We start from the raw sequence: 21,051 nt of genomic DNA, 5'->3' as shown, positions 1-21,051 counted from the left end.
CAAAGCAGTGTTGATTTAGTTGAACAAAAGGGGAAAACACATTAAATGGGACTCTTTAGTGTGGAAAAGATGCAACAAATCCTTCATATACCTTGTTCTTTTCAATCAAAGCCTTATACATCAGCGTGATCTAACATGCCGAGCCTAAAATGTAATCTTTTTGTGTGATTTTCCCTAGTAGTAATCAAAGGACGGAGTCAAGCTGTGAATCCCTGAAGGCTCTGCAGGAAAAATATAAAGCCTAGTGTTGGTAGCGGCCTTCATGTTTTTTAAAAAGTGTGTTTTTCTTTCAGAAATTCTTTAGTAGTTTGTGTGGGAAGATGTGACCTTTGCAGAGTACAGTCTCCCATTTATCCTCTCCATATCTACATGGACCTCGAAGACGAGCCGACACCTCACAAAGCTGCAAAGATTAAGATGTCAAGCAAAGGGTAAGGCTAAGACGCTAAAGCTACTAAAGCTGCACACGCCAGGTTGTTGTGTGCGTGGATGTCCTCGACACGACGCCCATCGTGGGTGTATTTAAAGTCCAAATGAACTCTGGGAGATGTAGCCACCTGAAGCACAATCATATACAGATTTTGCATGTTTTTTATGTTTAACCTTCCGGTTTAAGTTTCTGTAAGCTGCAGCTTCTCACATAGTCTAGCACCTAGTTTTCAGCTAAACCACATTCACACCCCTGCCTGCCCGGACAACTTGCCTCCCTCATCTCCACACCAGCATCCCTGGGGCTTTTCCTTTATCGCCTAAAATAGCATCTCATATCTGCGACCGGAGAAGATCACCCAAGTCTCCTTGCTCATCATTTCTCTCCTCTTCTCAATCTGTTCCCCTGTATGATTTATGAAGCAGGGTAAGCTGCCGATATTCCCCTACAAGTGTTCCACCGCTGACAGATCATTTAGAGCTGTTGTGGTGTGCTCTCGTGTGCGCTCACCGGCTTGTTGGATTGCGAGCCCGCCGCGCACAGATGGGGACGGGGATCATCTTGCCTGTAATTGGCAGACAAAGATTGAATTAGTACAAGAGATGAGTGGAAATGGATCTGGCTTGACCCCATGGTCTGGATAGTGATGCGATGCGGTCATCTTGATAACGTCTCCTTTAAAATGCAGCTTGCTGAATCTGCACTCTCTGACTTTCCTTCTTTTTTTCCTCCAATTTCCAGTCTCATTTAATGTCTCGTATTTTGGAATTGTGCCCCGTTGCTGTAATTCTTCCCATTTCTCACTCCCATGCCTCAGTGGTCACCCGTTCACCCACTGTCAAGCTGGCTAAGCTGGAAATCGAAGCATTTTTATCGTCTTTGCCAAATGTAGTGTTATCCACGAAATCCTTTCTGGGCCAAAGGCTGTTTGTTGTCCCTGCTGTGAGGCTTGTTAAATGCTTCCCCTTTCACTGCAGATTCAGCCTTTTTTAGCAGAGATTTGCTTTAATTTTGGTATTTAAATCTTACGCTTTTTGCCTACTTATAAGCCCCAACAAGTCTTTTTTTCTATCAGATTTACATCTCATTACTATGAAAATACAAATACAAATGACGTCCGGGGGAGAACACTCTCAATAGTCTTTTAGAGTGTAAAAACTTGGCTAATTTCTGTCTGCATTTTACATCATAGATAATAACAGCTAACTGGTGTGGGTTCATTAACACCATACAAACCAAAAAGGTTAGGGTTAGGCACTCGGGTCCTGAAGGTTAAATTTAGGGTAAGGGGGATAAAACTAAACATGACACACCACAAACTAAAGAAAACCAAAAACAGGGTTAAGCATCTGAACCCTAAAGTTTAGGGTAAGGGGAAAGTCAGGGGGATAATCTAAGGACATCCAAAGAGGGTTAGGGTGAGGCACCTTAACCTTAAAGGTAAGGGTTAGGGCGATAGGGAGGGGGATACAATTTTTTAAAAAATGACACGCCCCAGACAAGTGAAAACCTAAGGAGGGTTAAGGTTTGGCACTTGGACCCTGAAGGTTAGGTTTAGGGGAATGTCAGGTGGATAAAACTAAAAATGAGATTCCGCAAGCCAAGGAGGGTTAGGGTTAACTACTTGAACCCTAAAGGTTAGGGTAAGGGGAAAGGTCAGGGGGATTCAATTTTGAAAACTGAAACCACAAACTATTGAAAATCCAGAGAGGTTTAGGGTTAGGTACCTGAACCCAAAGGGTTAGGGTAAGGAGAGAGGAATAAGATAAAAAAAAAACACCTCAAACTAAGGAAAACCCCAACAAGGGTTGGTACGTCACTTCCTGTCAAATGGTTGAGGTTCCCCCATTGTAGAAATCAGCAGCAGATGAGCCCAAAACACCCCACCATAGAGCATCTAACACCAAACTCTCACCAGTCTGGTGAAAATGAAAGCAGCAATTTGCAACAGAAATCAAAAGGTTTTGCTTCACATTGTTTCACTTAGTCACATAAAAATAACAATTTCAAACCGAAAACTAGGGCTGCAAGCAGCACTGAAGGGCTCTTGTACTGCAGCGCATGTCAAGGTGTGTCGCAACTGCAGGAGTGTGGGAATAATTGGGTGTAAGCAACTTGTGCTGTATGCTGCAGCCAAGCACAGAAAGGATGTCAGTCCTCTGTTATGTATCATGTAAAATGAGGACAAAAGGGGCATTATATGTTACAGATTAGCAAAAACATATAATACACATTTAGGTATGTAGAGGGGCAGACCCTAATCATACATGTGAGATTTGATGCAAATCAGAAGTTTCATATAAGAGTTAAGGGTGACTTCCTGTGAAATGGCGTGATAACAAATTACTCGGCAATAAAGAAATGGCCGAATTGTGTCACTTCCTGTGGCCACTACGATGTGCTAAACAAAACTGTTGATATGTAGAGGGGTGGACCTTGATAATAATACATGTGAAATTTGAAGCAAATCAGATGTTTCATGTTAGAGTTATGGCAACTTCCTGTGAGATTGGTAATGTATTGAAATTCTCATCATTGGCAAGTGAGGCATCCTTAAATAAGACGTCAGTGTTGTAGAGAAATATTGAGGCGTTTCTATCAAAATCTAAGCATGATCATTTCAGCTTAGTAATTGGAATAAAGAATTGGCTGAATTGTGTTACTTCCTGTCCCTGTGGCGCTATGATGAGATGTTTGCTTGTGGGCGTGTTCAGTGCGATACTGTTGTCTTGCAAGAAAGAGCAGAAGATCATGGAATATTGTTTACTTAAGTTACAACAGTTGAAGTCATTTGGCACCATCAAAAATGCCTTATTTTGAAATAGAGATGAAGCTGGTGGACTTCCTGTTGAGATTTGGGCATGGTTCCAACAGACTTTTTTGTAGGTCTAATGAAGACCCATACGCAGACCAAAAATCAGAAGCCGTGGCTGAATGGTGTGCGGGGGCTGAATATTTAAAGGGAAAATTTAAAATATCACAGGCGGAAATGTTCCATTGCCAGAAGGGGGTGCTGTAACGCACTGAAAAGTAATGATATTGATGTATGAATGTGTTCAGCATCAATGTGTGATCAACCCTGTAAAGTTTGGTTATGATTGACAAGAGCATTAAAAAGTTAAAAGGTATTATTTTGGTGTTTTCACTGCAAAAAGTGTACAAAAAAGTAGTTTAAGTTTGGGCTGTGGTCACGGCCTCACCGTATGGTGAAAACTCACAATTCGCACAAATTTAGATCTTCAGGTTGTCTAGAATGACCAAAAAATATCTGGAGTCAATTGGGTAACATCCCTTGGTGTAGTTTGTTTGAATATGAACCATGTGAATTGCCCAAAAATGCCAAAATTTGAATTTAAGCTGTTTGTAGTGCGCTTCCTGTACATTTTAGAGGATGGCCCCAAGAGACATTTTTTTTTTTCATCTAATCATAATTCATATGTGTACCGATTTTCATGCACGTAGCTCTTACCCCATCCCTTATCTCAGGTTTACAGCTTGCACAATCCTGCCAAAATACCAAAATTTCAACCAGGGGACAACTTCCTGTAAAGTTTGGTGAGTTTTGAGCACGTTTAAGCCAAAACATTAACGTCTCTTCAGATCAAATTCAGTGATAAATCACATTTGGAAATTGAGTAGTTAAATATAGTAGGTTTAACTTTGGTAAATGATTGTGAAATATCAAGCGAAATGTTTTGATAGGAGTGAAGTTATTTGAGTGTCTTTGTGTGATGAATCCTGTCATAGCAGGTCACAGCAAAAGGAAATGAAATACTAATATCTGAAAAAAAGAAGGAATAAGAGGAAGAGGATGATCAACAACTGTATGCCACTTATCTCTCTGAACAAAAACTTCTTCTTTGTTTTGGAATTTTTATCTGTTGTTTTGGACCTTTTTGTTGAATTGAGCAGAGTTGTAAAGAAGCGGCAGCTTTCATCAGCGGCTCAATCGCCAGTCAGCGAAAGATAACGGACATTTATTTAATTAAAACTCTCCAGCGTTTAATTAAGGGATATTTTTACCTCTTTTTTAAGCTGAACTTCTCTCTTTTAGATATTGGGGTTCATTCTTCTGCTTTAATGAGAAATGTGTGACACGGACTCCAAAAACTTCTCATCTGAGCCGAGGGGCATTTAAAACTCTTCTTTTTCTTCCAGGAGATAAAATTAAACCACTAAAAGGAGAGCATGTGAATAGAGACGGTGGTGGCGGCGAAAGGGGCAGAAAGTAATTCCCTCTTGGCGGCAGTGGCTGAGGGATCCCTTGTGGACTCAGAAACACCTCTAAAATGGATTTGATTCAACTGTGCGAGTTATCAACACCCCGACTTCAGTGTGAAATCGATGTGCAGTCCTGTGCTTGTTTGCAGAGTCGCATCTTCACCCAACTTGGCTGAAAGGAATGGCTCAGGAAGCGATACTTCATGAGGTTTCGGCTTGAGAAGTAAATGATTCTCAGGAATAAACGCTGTTAGAGTTTAAATAAAATAAGCACCATGTTGTCAGGCCTGGCGCTTTTCTGTATGGGCTGATTCTTTGACGGCATAAATAGCTTCCATCAAGGCTTTTATCGCGAGATGACTGTGTCCTTGATGGTAGTGAGTGAATTAACAAGGCAGATATCGATCTCTTCGCTGCGAGTTTCCTCTGTAGCTTTTTGATGGTGATTTAGAGAGTGAGGGAGAGACAATCAGAGAGAGACGCACACAGAGAGGCCGATCAATAGTGTTTGCAGGTTTGCCGTGTGGAGAAAGGTGACAGGCAGGGAGAAGGGCATGAACGAGGCGTGGGATTGATCTGCAGCAAAATGCGACAAGTTGATTTTACTTTACTGTTGGTATAAGCACACAAACATGCACAGATGATGCGGGTGTGAGAGTAGATTTAGAGCCTTGTATATACAATAAAATCTCTGTCAGAGTTTGGCTCGATCGATCAGGTATCCAACACAGACGGAAAATGTTCCCACTTTGTTCATTTCAGGCCTGAAAGACTTAAAAGCTATTTAGCACATTAGCAAAAAGCTCTGGCATCAGTGTGGAATAAACCCGAGCTGCATGACAGAGGATGCTTTAGAGAGATGGATGGTGTAGGGGAGTTGTTTTAGCTTTGGGAAGCCTCAAATAATGAAGACACCAGATTAAAATTCACCATCAATTTAACTTTTTAATCCTTTACAGGCCCTCAAATCTAAATTTAATAATTCCCTGGTGAGAAAAAGATTTTTTTTTCTTATTTGTGGCCCTAACAGCCCTATAATTTCATAAAAATAACTAAAACAAAAATACAAAAAGTGACCAATAATCAACACACCTGTCACATTTCAGTAGATCTTACACAGTCCTTTAGTACTTGGTTCCCAACTTCAGGTGTGGGCACCCCTAGAAGGGACAGATTTTAGGGGTGGGCGCGCGACCCTGTCCGCACTGATGTCAAAATTAGATATATACATTCTTTTAATCCATGATTAGAAACATAATGTATAAGGCTAATCTAAAAGATAGAAATAAAGAGAATCTGTTATTTTTTTAACAAAAATTCAAATTTTTAAAACGAAAAAAGTAAGTACATTTCTTGGGAAAATCAAATTTACAAGAAAACAAACTCAAAATTTTGAGGGTAAAACATAGGACATCAAGTCAGATCAAGATTTAAGACCGAAAGATACAATTACACATTTTCAGACTAACTTAGTAATTACAATTCAAACCGATTTAGTGGATATTTCAGATCGATTAATTATACCTTCTTTTTTTTTTTTTTTTTTTAACAATTAAGACCAGTCAAGAGGATACAATTTTACAGTTTAGACTTTTTTTATGAATCACTTTTTTCTAATAATGACGATTAGGAGAATATAATTTTACAGTTAGGTCACATTTAGGGAATACAATATCAAAATTTAGACCGATTGAGCAAACACAACTGAACAGTTAAGTCTGATTTAAATCATCTAATTTTGTAATTTAGACTGATTTTGGAAATAAAATTTCACAAATTTAACTGACTTATAGAATACAATCTCACAATTTGGGGGAAAACTTAGGGAAACTTTAAGAATTTAGACCAATTTAGTGAATGCAATATTACAACTTAGACCAATGAATACAGTTGCACAATTTTAGGCCGATTTACTATTTTAATCTAGACTGATTTTACAGTACAGGATGATTTAGTGAATACAGTTATTACAATTTAGACTGATTGAATATGCAGTGTGTTACTACACCACATTCCAAATTATTATGCAAATGATATTTTTCTCTGATTTTCCTAAATAGTTGATGTAAATGACAGTCAGTATAATTTTCAAGTCATCAACCGTTAAAGCATAATTCAAATGATACTGAACAAACCTCCCAATGATTACTATTTTCTTTCTAAAATTAAAAAAAAAACTCAAAATGCACTGTTCAACTTTATAACACACAACAGAGTTCAAAACATTTAATAGTTTCTAAAGAACTGAAAATGGTCATTTGTTGAATTTGCAGCATTAGGAGGTCATATTTACCAAAATCAAAGTTATTTCAATCGAAAACATTTTAACAGGCCAAGCTACATGTTAACATAGGAGCCCTTCTTTGATATCACCTTCACAGTTCTTGCATCCATTGAACTTGTGAGTTTTTGGAGAGTTTCTGCTTGAATTTCTTTGCAGGATGTCAGAATATCCTCCCAGAGCTGTTGTTTTGATGTGAACTGCCTCCCACCCTCATAGATCTTTAGCTTGAGGATGCTCCAAAGGTTCTCAACAGGGTTGAGGTCAGGGGAGGATGGGGGCCACACCATGAGTTTCTCTCCTTTTATGCCCATAGCAGCCAATGACACAGAGGGATTCTTTGCTGCATGAGATGGTGCATTGTCATGCATGAAGATAATTTTGCTACAGAAGGCACTGTTCTTCTTTTTGTACCATGGAAGAAAGTGGTCAGTCAGAAACTCTATATACTTTGCCGACGTCATTTTCACACCGCCTCCACCACCTCCTTGCTGATGTCGCAGCCTTGTTGGGACATGGTGGCCATCCACCAACCGTCCACTACTCCTCCATCTGGACCATCCAGGGTTGCACGGCACTCATCAGTAAACAAGACTGTATGAAAATGAGTCTTCATGTGTTTCTGGGCCCACTGCAACCGTTTCTGCTTGTGAGCATTGGTTAGGGGTGGCTGAATAGTAGGTTTATACACGACTGCAAGCCTCTGGAGGATCCTACATCTTGAGGTTGGTGGGACTCCAGAGGCACCAGCAGCTTCAAATACCTGTTTGCTGCTTTGTAATGCCATTTTAGCATCTGCTCTCTTAATCCCATGAATTTGTCTGTCAGAGACCTTCCTCATTATGCTTTTATTTGCATGAACCCGTCTGTGCACTGAATCAGCCACAAATTTCCTCACAGTACGATGATCACGCTTAAGTTTTCCTGAAATATCAAATGTTTTTATACCTTGTCCAAGGCATTGCACTATTTGAGAGATCCTTTTTCTTTCCCATATTGCTTGAAACCTCTGGCCTGCTTAATAATGTGGAACATCCTTCTTAATTGGGCTCACCTGGCAAACTAATTATCACAGGTGTCTGAGATTGATTTTAGTGATCCGAAGAGCCCTGAGACACAAAACCATCCACTAATTCAAACATTCAAATGTTAAAAAAACTGAATTTTTATGACACTAAAAACCAATTTGCAGAATAATTTGGAATGTGGTATAGACTCCAAGAGCCAATTCTATTAAAAATTGTAGCATTTTAAGCTAAATAACCCAACATAGAAGTTGGTGGAGACCAAACCATAGCTAAAAGGCAGTTAAAATCTGAAGTACTGAGTAGATGGGAACAGGTTCTAATGATATAAATGCCAACGTTGGGCAACATATTGGATCGATGTCCACATGTTTAGTCTCCCACACAATAAACATAAGACTCATAGCGACACTTGTGTTCTGCATGAGAAAACCTCAGCCATCCATACGAAGTGTAATTATTCCTGACCTTCATAATCTGACCCTGCCTCTGTCCCTGACACGAGTAAGAGGAGCGCTTTGACATTTGCTGCTCTTTGTCAATAGGTCACGATGAAAGCACAGATGCACAAAGGCGGGGGTAGCATGGACATTTATTGATCGGGCTGTCTCGCGGTTAGCTGTACAGATAGATGATAGGCATAGGAGGAGGAAAAAGACTGAGCTCTCCTCCAGGAAGTACAACAAAGGCCGCTCTTTGAGGCGCTCATGTATGTCCATCAATCTTGGGCCATCCGATCAACCCGGCGTAGATGGCAGGGTAATTCACTTAGCCTGCACTGTGGACGGCCATTATCTGTGGGTGGTGTGTGCGTCTGCGGGTGTGCTCTGCCATGATATCATCATGACACTCACTTAAGAATATATCACAGCTGCTTGATAGCTGCTGTCTGGCAATAATGGCTGGATCATGGATCTTTTTAGGCTGTTTGGCTGTGCACTTTTTTCTTGTAACATAACTTCTCTCACAATTAATCAGATTTCTCAGTAAATGTGAAGCGATTAGCTGTAGCAATGCTCTCATTGTAAACGCTCCAGTTTTTTAAGGTTGGCAGTTTTTACATTTGGTTAGGCTGAGACAGAAATCAATACATATACAAGAATAATATCATGTTTGTGCAACAATTTAGCAAAAAAGAGATTTGTTGGATACTTGTCCTTGATAGAAAATAATATACTGAGGTCCAAGAACAAATCTTGGAAAGTGAACAATTGTTCTTTTAATGGCTCCAATCAAGGCTTTATTTCAGAGATCCATCATATGAAAAATATAAAATCAAGAAAATCTTTCAAGGGCTTTAAAAGGTTAAGGAACAATGTAAAAGGGCACTAAGTTGACACTATAGCTGCCTTTCTGCCGAGCTGTTTGGTTCAGTATGGGGATGGGGCTTAACTGGGGATACACTTGCTGTTTCACCTTGTGTTCCAATTGTGTCCGGCTGCATGATGAACATTTTACAATACAGTACAATACAATACATTAACTTTATTTATCCCCGCAGGGAATTGTCTGGAGTCTCTCTCATCTGTTTATGGTAGAATTATGAAGTCTGATTGCTGATAGAATGAAAGATTTTCTAAATCTTTCTGTCCTGCAGCGCAGGGATAGGAGCCGTCCACCACTGTTGTTTCTTTGGTCATTTAGGGAGATATGAAGTGGATGATCCATGTTCCTCAGAATAGCCTCCACCTTCTTCATTGTGCGTCTCTCCACCTCATCATCCAATGAGTTCAGCTTGATTCCGACCACAGAGCCAGCTTTTTTAACCAGTTTGTTCAGACGCCTTGCATCCTTGTGTTTTACACTGCCTCCCCAGCAGACTGTAGCATTAAACAGAACACTTGCCACCACATACTGATAAAACATCTGCAGCATCTTACTGCAGATGTCTATTGATCAGAGTCTTTTCAGGCAAAAGAGGCGGCTCTGCCCCTTTTTGTAGATGAAGTCTACCTTTTAAGACCAGTCCAACTTATTATCCAGGTGTACACCTAAATATTTATACGATGTCACCACCTTGATGTCCACGCCGCAAGTGTTCACTGGCTGAAGAGGGGGTTTGGATCTTTGGATCTTTTGGTTTGGATTTTAGACAGATTTACTGAATAAAGTTTTAGAATTTGGACTGATTTACTGAAGACGATTTTACAATTAAGTAAAATGAATTGACTACAATGTTATAATGTGGTATGATTTTTGGAATTTAATTTTAAATTTAGACCGGTTTAGTTGTTACAGTTTTACAATTTACACCAATTTGGCTGATACAATTTCACAATTTTGACAAACTTAGAGAAAGCAATTTTACATTTAGTCTGATTTAGTAAATACAACTTAGTCCAATTTTTCTTAGTCCGATTTTTGGAAGTCAATTTTACAGTTTAGTCTAATTTTTGGAATTCAATTTTACAATTTAGCCTATTTAAGTGAATATAAAATTTACAATTTAGTCCAATTAAGTGAATACAATTTAGTCCAATTTAGTGAATACAATTTAGTCCAGTTTTTGGACGTCAATTTTACAATTCGTCAGATTTTGGAATTCAATTTTACAATTTAGCCCAGTTAAGCAAATGCAATATTAGAATTTAGTCCAATTTTACAATGTAGTCCGATTTAGTGAATACAATTTTAAAATTTAGATCGGTTCAGTTGTTACAGTTTTACAATTTAGACCAATTTAGTCAATACAGTTTCACAATTTTGACAAACTTAGTGAATACAATTTACTCAGATTTTTTGAATTTGATTTTCAAATTTAATCTGATTTAGTGAATACAATTTTGCAATTTGTCCGAGTCAGTGAACATAATTTCACAATTTAGATGGATTTAATGAATACATTTTAACAGTTTGGTCCAGTAGATAAATTTTTAGATTGTAAAAGTGAGTCCATTTTCCAGTTTGGACCGATTTAATCCATACACTTTCAAGCTAAAGACCAACTCAGTTAATGCAATGATACAGTTTGGACCGATTTAGTGAGTACAATATTACATATTAGACTGATTTGATGAATAGAATTTTACATTTTACATCTATTTAGTGAATACAATTAAGAAATTTAGTCCAATTAAGTGAATTCAATGTAACATATTAGTGGATATGTGATGCATGTTGTTGGTTGAAACCACAAGAGGGTGCACAAGAGCCTCATGTCATATACAACTAGCTGATGTGTGCAGATGTGTGGGATGTAAACTACAAACATGGAGACACTTAAGAAGGCTACAATAATGTAAATTGTCACATCAAAACTAATATAATATTTATCAATAATCATTAGTGACATTAGATCAGTGTGAACTGATGACTGCTGGTCAGAAAAAACTCTTAACACTTTGTTTCTTCAATATTTTCCTCCTCACACGGACAAAATGCTTCAGGTGTATCAGTTTAACTGGTGACCGTGTTAACTGGTGACTTACTGCCGACTGTAAATATGGTGGTCAATACAAACCCTTTTTTAATTTTCTGTTGATATGTCAAAATTTTCTCATCAAATATGTCTTTAATGAAAAACTAAATTAATAGAAACAGCAGGTCAGCTGCTTAACAGACGTGTTTTCTCTGCAGTGACAATGAAAAATCATGCAGATGTCAGTTTGTCTTTAAAACTTTCTGCTGTTTTTTGTTACCTCTACACCACCTCTGCCAGTTAAAAAAGCAGCTGAGATATTCTAGTCATGAATGAAAAACCTTGTTTTACATTTGATGAAATAATTCTGAGACTATGTCCAAAAACATTTTGTCCGTATGGCGTTGTGCAGTGACTGCCATGGCTGCACGTGGAGGAATCCTTTGGTTTTGCCCAGCCATGACGGTGGAGTGTTGGGTGGAGGACCAGCTTGGGCATCTCCTTAAAATGATGAGGCCGTGTCCTCAAGTACTTGAGTGCTTGTACCCATCCCTGTCCACTAAATGAAGAGCTATTTGGCAGCTGAATGGCTGGCTCTTATTACTGAGCTGAATCAAATAATCCAGACCTCATAAAGGAGCCAGGATTCCCATCGCTGAGAGCGAGACTGGGCGGACCTCGGCTGTAAAAACGCAGGGATTACTGTACTCAACTGTGCCAAACTGTACAAAACCAACCCAGTGGAAAAAGTAAAGATGAGGCCTTTAAGATGACAGCAGCATTCACTGACAGCTGAGCTTAGCAAAAAAAAGAAAAAAAAAGAAAGTGGCAGTGTTTGGCTACAACGAGGGAGGTTCATATCCCGGGCAGCTAATGACAGGGATGTGCTTCAGGTGACGGAGGTCAGTGCAGTGGAAAGGTGACGGCTCGCTGGGGACAACTGGTGGACATGGGGGGAAATGCACGTTAAAATTTAATGTAATAAGTGGTCAAAAACATGCCTTAATTTGTGCTATGGTAAAATAAGTGAGAGTTTTAATATACAAAGGCATCTATTTCCTGTGTTTTAGAAGTTTAATTGATTAGTTGAGCATTATCCCAAACCAAAAAGCCTCAATATGCATTATGGTGTTAAAATTGCACCATAATTGCAGTGTAATATGAGTAACAGTAAAGAATAAAATTAAAGGTAATTGCAAAATATCAAAGTGTAAGAGGTTAAATGAAAAAAAAGGTAAAATGCAGCAAAAAAGAGCACTTCTGTACTGTTTAAACATACGTCTTTGCACTTTTCTGTTATTTAAACTGGGAAGAGGAATTATGTAAATGTTTTTCATTCAGAGATAGGGTCTGCTTAAAGGGTCTTTGTTTTTAAAAAATGACACATCATTTGAGAATTGCAAATGTGATCACACCTTTAGAGTGTGATATACTCTGGATGTGAGTTTTAGCTAAATTGACACGCATACATCAGATCAGTCATGATAAAGGTGTGAAGGGTGTTTTGAAAACACATTAATGCTGATGATTTGAAATGAAAAATGCTGTCACTGTGATTTGATTTTCTCCTTTGTTCATCTTTATGAAATAAATCAGAATTATACATACGAACAAAAGGGTGAGGGAAGACAAGACTAAGAGACAGCACTCCTTCATATTACAGTAATTTTTATACAGTCCCTAAGTAACCAGTGACGTCTGAAAAAGGAAAAACACTACAAATATTCTTCCAATGTCCCATGTATTTTTTTATATTATACTATAGAAACTTCTCTAAAAATTATTTTAAAAAGTAGAAAAAAAAAAAAAAAATTACAGTCCCTTAGCAATTCACACAAAAATGAGTGTGAAAGTTAAATACATCCCCGTCATATTTCAATATTTACTTAAACAGTATCCAACAGAAGGATGAGAAAAGATAAGACTAATAGCAGTTTAATTTCAGTAATTTGTACACGGTCCCTAAGTAACTTGTGGAGTCTGAAAAGGAAACTGTAAGTAATCTTCCAAATTTGATTTATTGTTGAATTCTTACCATATAAACTTTTCTCAAAATTAATTTATTTTGTTTACAAACCTTATTAATTCAGACAAACATCCCCCTTTATATTTCAATATTTATTTATACAGTGTCTAACAAAAGGATTAGGTTAGATAAGAATAAGATACAGCGCTCCTTCACATTGTAGTCATTTATATATGGTCCCTTAGTTGCCAGTGAAGTCTGAAAAAGGAAACTTTAAGTAATCTTCCACATTTTATTTATTGTTTAGATCGTACCTAATAAATTTGTCTCAAAATTATTTTAAAGTATTTAAAAAAAAAGGCAAACACAATAATTTGTATACAGTCCCTTAGTAATACTGACAAAAATGATGAAATGTGAAGTTAAAGTACATCTACCTTTATATATCAATATTTGTTTAGACAGTATCTGACAAAAGTAGTAATAAGATACAACTCTCCTTCACATTTCAGTAATTTGTTTACGGTCCCTTAGTAACTCATGAAGTCTAAATAAAAAACTGTATGTACTCTTTCACATTTGATTTATTGTTTAGATCTTTACGTAACATCTTCTCTCAAAATTATTATTTTTTTCATTCAATGCACAATAATTTGTGTACAGTCCCTTATTCCAACAAAAATGAGTGTGAAAATAATAAATACATCAAATACATCCCGCTTTATATTTCAATATTCATTTGTACAGTATTTAACAAACGTATGATGGAAGATAAGAGTAAGATACAGCACTCCTTCACATTTTAGTAATTTGTGTACAGTCCCTAAGTAACCAGCGAAGTCTGAAAAGGAAAAACACTATGCATAATCTTCCAGATTTGATTTGTTTTTATATCCTACCTTATAAACGTCTCTCAAAGTTTTTTTTTTTTTTTAAATCAATGCACAATATTTTGTCTACAGTTACAATAATCACTAGGACTTGAAGTTGTGTGCACCTGAGTGTTCTCCACAACTTTAAATGGTCCCATGCAACCTGACAGAGCTTGAGCAGTTTTGCAAAGAATGGAGTAAAGTTGCAGAGTCCAGATGTGTAAGCCTGATTGAGACCTATCCACACAGACTCAGAGCTGTGATTGCAGCCAAAGGTGACTCTGTTTTGTAATTTTTTTTTTTTTCAAATAAGCCTGATTATATTGACATTGATTGATTTATAAATCAAGAAAAGGGTAAAACATCCAAGAGGGTAAATACTTTTTATATGCAGATTTTGGAGTATATGGCTTTTGTACACATGAGCAGAGACAACAGCTAACAGGTAGTATAAGAAAGCGGTATCAGCAGTTTTAAAGAGTGAGTATAGGGGTAACTAAACTTTCTTTTGTGGGGTTTAAAGGATATGTTTTTCAAGCAGCGCTGCTGTAAAATGCCCTTGAATCTGAATCTTTATTTAGAGGTTGAATAAACCCTCCCAGGAGGTAAACTGCAGCCCTGTTGAACGGAGGAAATAAAATGTTCAGCTTTTCATTTGGGCTTTATATTTTGTATCTCTCTGTGACACCACGGGTCACGGTGATCTTTGCTCACAAGACGAACATTTTTCAATTCCTCTTTTATCTCTTTTTTTCTTCCTTTTGAGAAACTTTTTTTGAAAATGGCTGCTGAAATTCTCCGGGCGCTGACTCCTCCAGTCACCTTCCTGTTATGCCGGTCATCGCTGAGCTCAATAGATAAGAGCCGAAAGCTGTGTTTGTCAGTTGAAAGGTTTTTTTTTTCTTCGTGCTGCTGGGTTACAGCGATTTTTTAAAGTGTGGTTTGTTGCAGATTCAAAAACAGGAAAGGTGATAGAGATGAAAAAAACTTATTACCAGAGCTAGGCAGGAGCAAATTAGTGTGATAAAAACAAAAATAATTTCACATCTGTGGGATATTAAATGATATACATGCTTGGTTTGCATTGGCGGCTATGTCATTATTCTCTAACATCCTCAGACGAACATGATGATGTTTTTCATTTAAACCCTAATCACACATCCACAGCTTTATATATACTTCTAGTGCTGGAGTGTTTCTTCCACCTCATATTTTTCTGTTTTATCTGCAGCAGGAAATGAGAAATTTGATGTAACCTTTAGTTTCATCTTTTCTCACCGTGCTGAAAATGTAGCTCAGGGGGCTTCGTCCTTAACGCTGTCTCAACACTGGGCTTTTATAACACAGTTTCAGCACTGATTGAAATAAAATAGATATAATTGTGATACTATGTCAGATGAAGAAGAGAGAGAGTCAAAAACACAGATAGGGAAGAGGTTTAGTTGAACTTAAACAGGTTAGCTTGATTTAGATAAAGCTACGGAAAACTTCATACTAATTAATAGGGAAGGGACATGACTTCCAAACATCCAGCTTTTGCTATTTATTTTAAAATATTCAAGGGTTTCACAAAACTTTTATCTCAACTTAAATTTCCTCCATGTATGGTAATGTGGTACTCCCACCAGATGGTGGCGCAAGCCTGTCCAAATGCAGGTTCCAAGCTATTGTTTAATAGGCCCTTTTCACGCTGCGCATTCTCAGATTGAGATTGTTGATTATATTTTCATCAACGTTGATTTTTACCCACATTTGGTGAGTAAAGGAATATGATTTCAGACCAGGACCTCTTGGCTAAAACAGCTAGCTTGCTTGTTAGCCTAGCATTCACCTTCATACCTACCTTCGTAGTCGTATAAATATCCTTCGAAGAAGAATTTTTAACCTTTCTCAAGTTTGTAGCTTGAGGTCAAGGAAACGTGTCAGCAATCACATTGACATCAGCCATCGTCAGTTTCGGAAGGTTGTCGAGAAACTTGGAAAAATTCATCTTCACTTCATTCATTTTCGCGACTGACAAGCAGACCGAGATGTTGTTTTCCGCTGCCTTTGATCACTTCGGCTCTGGGAACACGCAGCGTGAAAAGGGCGTAAAACACAAGAAGTGGTTGAATGCTAAGAAACTATGTCAGCATCTTTTAAGAAATTATTGATATTATTGAGTAAAATTAATTGTTTCTTAATTTTAAACTGGTGCAGTCCAAGCTAAATTTGTTAGCATGTTAATGGTGTTTTCCATTATGTGTTAGCATCAAGCTAATGGACTAAGACGTACATGCTGGTTCATCCATGGTTCATATTTGTGCAGCACAGTTAGGATTTACATTTCATAACTCAAATCTGTTTTGATCACACATATAGCTTTGTCTGTTCTTTTCTATCACTTCATTCTGTTGTCATTACTACAGTGTAAAATTGTTGTTTTTAAAGGTTAATGGTTGTGGGGAAGGGGTACTTCATGATTTTCTTTATTTTAACCCCTGGGGATCAGTAAAGTATTATCTTATTCAAGGAACTGACTTAACCGCCTGATTTCTTCTTTTACTTTTCTTTTAACAGCAAGTTATTAACAGATGTTTGGAGATTATAACAGAAATTTCATTTCTATTTTACTTACTATCAGAGTCATAAAACTTATTTTTTATGTTAACATTAATCTTCTCAATAAAATGAAGTTATTTTGCCTTAAATGCCCTTTTCTTGATTGAAATTCGCTGTGGTTGCTAATAGCCTTTTAACTAGCGGATGCTAACGGTAGCTAGCGGATACTAAAGTTGGCTAGCGGATGCTAACATTAGCTAGTACACTAGCTTGCACAACATACCCATACATCCCATACATCACCAATATGGCGTTCATTAAGGTTGCAAAGTGTCAACCATTCCATGCTCAATTCCTCTACATTTTTCTAGTGCGTCAGTAGTATACGGCATTTGAATATATCTCAATTATGCACTCAGAAATGTTTAGTAGTCATTCCCAGTTCCAACACCAGACTTCTGAGGTTATTGGAACTCCCCTGTGGGACTTAAAAAGAAATATTTTATCTTAGCGTACAGAAGAATGTGATTTGGGACACTGAGTGACTTTCAAACATTAACTTTGCTTAAAATGACCATTCCTTCTTTTAACTTTTGTTTTCCCAGAACTGACGCCACAGTTAGCATGTGGTTATGCTAGCTTACAGTTAAATAAGTTCAAGTAAAGTCACCACAATATTTAGTTTAAACATGGCAAAGCACAATATTTCACTTCTCTCTTTTCAACAAATTAAACAAATGTGATATACTGGGTTAACTAGTTAGTTTTGAGGCTGCTGCTAGGTGTGAAAAGCAAGCTAGCTGTTTATTGTTTTCTAGCTTAATAGCGGGCTAATTTAAGCTAACATTTACAGCTATGGCTTCATTTTTGGATATACATTTCTTTTTATGTACATGCATTGTTTATTATTATTATGTATAATAAATTATTTTATTTTGATTAAGTAGGGAGACCATGTTTAATAAAATTAAGCTTTAATAATGCAATGAAAGAAAATTGATGAATTTATGTGTGTAATGTTGCAAATTTTTAACAGATAATGTCAGAATGAGTCAAATGTATTGGATTAGATTTATAAATGTATGAGTATTTTTTTTTTTGTATAGATAAAAATAATAAGAAAAGAATTATAAGTTTCAGTTTAGAGTCATAAATGTTTATCTTATTTATTTTTGAGAAATAAGAATCAAATTGATGTTATATTTTTAATAATTTTATTTTTTAATTTAAAAAAAAATTGGTTTAGATTAAATTTGAATGTTTACGTGATAAATTTACAAGATCACAGATAAAAATGTAAGACTAAAAAGTCAATTATGCACCTAGATTTTTTGTTCAAAGAGGTTAAAGTTGTAAATTTTCCAGCTTAAACTGCAATTTTAAGAGTAAAGTTATGAATTTGCAAGATTAGATGTTAAATTTTACTAGATTAAAGTTTTGATAATAGAGTTGTGATAGAACTCCATAGCCAGCCATCTTATTTTGAAAGGAAATGTCAGACAAGCAGCAAACTTCCTGTGCTAAAATGAAGCATGTGTACATTTATTATGTAACATGTGTATACAAGAAATTTTGCTTGTATAGAATAAAATCTCTGCCCTTTTATTAAAAATGTGTGGAATATCCCAACCATTAGCACCTAAATTTTTACCCAGCAGTCATTTCTGTAATTCTTGAATGATTAAGACTTAGATCTCAGAAAATAAGGACTTCTAAAGTTTTTTGATTTTCTTACAACTCGCTCCTCATGAACTGATGGTTGTATTACAGTAGATCTATGCCATATTCCTGTAATATTTATATTTTATATATCATATTTTAAAAAAACTTGGAATTTATTTAAATCTCCCACAAATTGAACTCCTTTCAAGGTACAGTGAAAAGTGGATACATCGTGTGATTGAAAAATCAATCACCAAACAGAAAGTTTATTTTTCAGCTGCTCTTCCTCTTTCCAGTGAGAATTTATCATCTTAAAACAGTGAGCCCACAGTTGCTAACAATGCATGCTAGTAGCATAAATTAGCATTAACAACTTCTTCTGTCTCTGCAGGAACTTCTACTACATCACCATGCTTCGTGATCCCGTGTCACGCTACCTCAGCGAGTGGAAGCACGTTCAGCGCGGGGCCACCTGGAAAACCGCCCTCCACATGTGCGATGGCCGGCCGCCCACTCAGGACGAGCTCCCGGCCTGCTACACCGGCGAAGACTGGACTGGCGTGTCTTTGGCCGACTTCATGAGCTGCCCTTCAAACCTCGCCAACAACCGGCAGGTTCGCATGCTCGCCGATCTCAGCCTGGTGGGCTGCTACAACATGTCGTCCGTCAGCGAGCTGGAGCGCGGCCGAGTCCTCCTAGCCAGCGCCAAAGCCAACTTGCGCAACATGGCTTTCTACGGCCTGACAGAGTTCCAAAGGAAGACGCAGTATCTCTTCGAGCGGACGTTCGGCTTGCACTTCATCCGGGCTTTCACGCAGATCAACAGCACACGGGCGGCCAGCGTGGGCATCAGCGAGAAGGTGCGGTGGCGCATCGAAGGGCTCAACGCCTTAGATATGGAGCTTTACGAATACGCCAAGGAGCTCTTCCTGCGGCGCTACCAGTATAACCGGCAAAAGCAGCACCAGGAGGAGCGTCTGAGGCGGTGGCAGGAGAGGCAGCACAGGCAGCGCATGCACAGGACCTATCTGGCTGCACTGTGGAGACTGGGAGGAGGCGAAGGGGAGGAGGAGGTGGAGGAAGTGAAGGCGCAAGAGGAGATAACTACGACAGAGGACTACAGCAGCCAGGTGGTGCGGTGGTGAGGAGAGCACAGGGACCAAAAGAACATAAAACTGATGGCTGGTTGATTCATCGTGCTTTACTCCTCTCCCTCCGTCTCCTGCTGTCTCTGCTGTGAATCTGCCAAAAAACCCCTCCTGCCCTCATAGCCTCATAGTCAGACTGCCGAACGGTGTCTTAATATTTATGATGGATGTATTTGTCATGCAACATAAAACATTTTGTATATTTTTTTTCTTAAGGCTATTTTTGGCACTGCAGTCGTGAATTGCATTTATTTATTCATTAGCAAGTGCTTTGAATGTTCTCAGAGCGGTTTCCTAAAATTTCGCTAATAATTAATAGAACTGAAAAAATAATGTGAGAGGGTGAGTTATTTTAAAAATGGTGGATGACTTGAAGGATCCTGTGTGTCATGTTTGTGATCTAGCGCCGTGTTGATCAGTGAAATCTCGTAGTTTAACTCTGTGGTGTTTGGCTTCATAAGAATATCAAAGCACAAACTTGGCAATAGTCTTGCTTTTCTTTTTTCTTTTCCGACTGCTGCAGAAATGATTCAAACCAGGCAGGAAAATGTGTTCAATAAAAATATGCAGCAACCAGTGATGTAAATGTGTACATGATCTGCCTTGGTCCTTTTTTCACAGCATGTTCTCACCATAAAAATCTGAAATCTCCAAGCCGTGTGCCAACTTCTTCCATACATGCACGCACGTGCAGACGCTGACGCACACTGATGAGCTTTTTTCTCCTGAAAGACAGCCTGTCAGAGCTGTTTTCAGCACTCTTACATCAGCCAACATCGGTATTTCCACCATTAGGGCATTGATCACAGGCTCTTCACTATCAAATTGATCATTTAAAGTTCAATTGACCATGACGCTAGCGCTGCAGAGCCCACAGGCTCCATTTTTCCCCTCTTTCTACATAATCTGACAAGCATACAGTCCTCAGCTTACTCGACTGACATTAAATTTGCACTCCAGAAAGAAAAACAATCTATTCAACACCTTCCCACAAACGGCACGGCCTTTGAGATGTTAGGTGCAGGAGTGATTGCTTTATATTAATATCCTGTGGCTGTAATAAGCACTTCCAGAGCACCCGGCGCAGACGTTTCGCTCATGAGGAGGAAAATGAAGAAGAGGAGGAGATCAGAAAGGAAATGGCTATGTCCACAGACCAAAATAGCCTCTCCATCCCCAGCTGCAGCTTCTATTCTACAGCACAGCATGTAACGGAGAAAGATTACACTTATATAAGCCTATGATAATGATACACATGTACGCAGAAAAGCGTCAAAACATCACTTTAATACCATTTCATATCACAGGATTCTTTGTTATTTGACACAGCTTAAAAAGTGTTGGCAGCACAATGACATTGTATCCAGGATGAAGCACTTTGCAGACAAATAATGTAAAAGCTTCCTTTATCTACAGAGGATGTTGACAGGTAGGATTTGTTCCAGGAGGTTAGATGAAGATAAATGAACACTCAGTGCCTCTTTGTTCTCACAGATCCCGTCTTTGTAGTGAAATGTCTTCTACATTTATGCTCTGTTATGTGGTAA

General features: G+C 38.0%; 1 protein-coding gene across 1 annotated transcript in view; it reads left to right on the top strand.

Annotated features, from left to right (window-relative positions):
• LOC121506351 (heparan-sulfate 6-O-sulfotransferase 3-B-like) overlaps positions 1-20,072 on the top strand; it is a 50,867-nt gene extending 30,795 nt beyond the window's left edge. Inside the window, exon 2 of the mRNA XM_041782124.1 lies at positions 18,748-20,072. Coding sequence (XP_041638058.1) covers positions 18,748-19,501 — 754 coding nt within the window. The 3' untranslated portion in view covers positions 19,502-20,072. The remainder of the gene's footprint in view (positions 1-18,747) is intronic.
• The last annotated feature ends 979 nt before the right edge of the window (positions 20,073-21,051 follow it).

Source organism: Cheilinus undulatus, linkage group 24 (assembly GCF_018320785.1).
Source record: "Cheilinus undulatus linkage group 24, ASM1832078v1, whole genome shotgun sequence".
Taxonomy (NCBI): Eukaryota; Metazoa; Chordata; class Actinopteri; order Labriformes; family Labridae; genus Cheilinus; species Cheilinus undulatus.
This window is presented reverse-complemented; position numbering and strand designations above follow the sequence as displayed.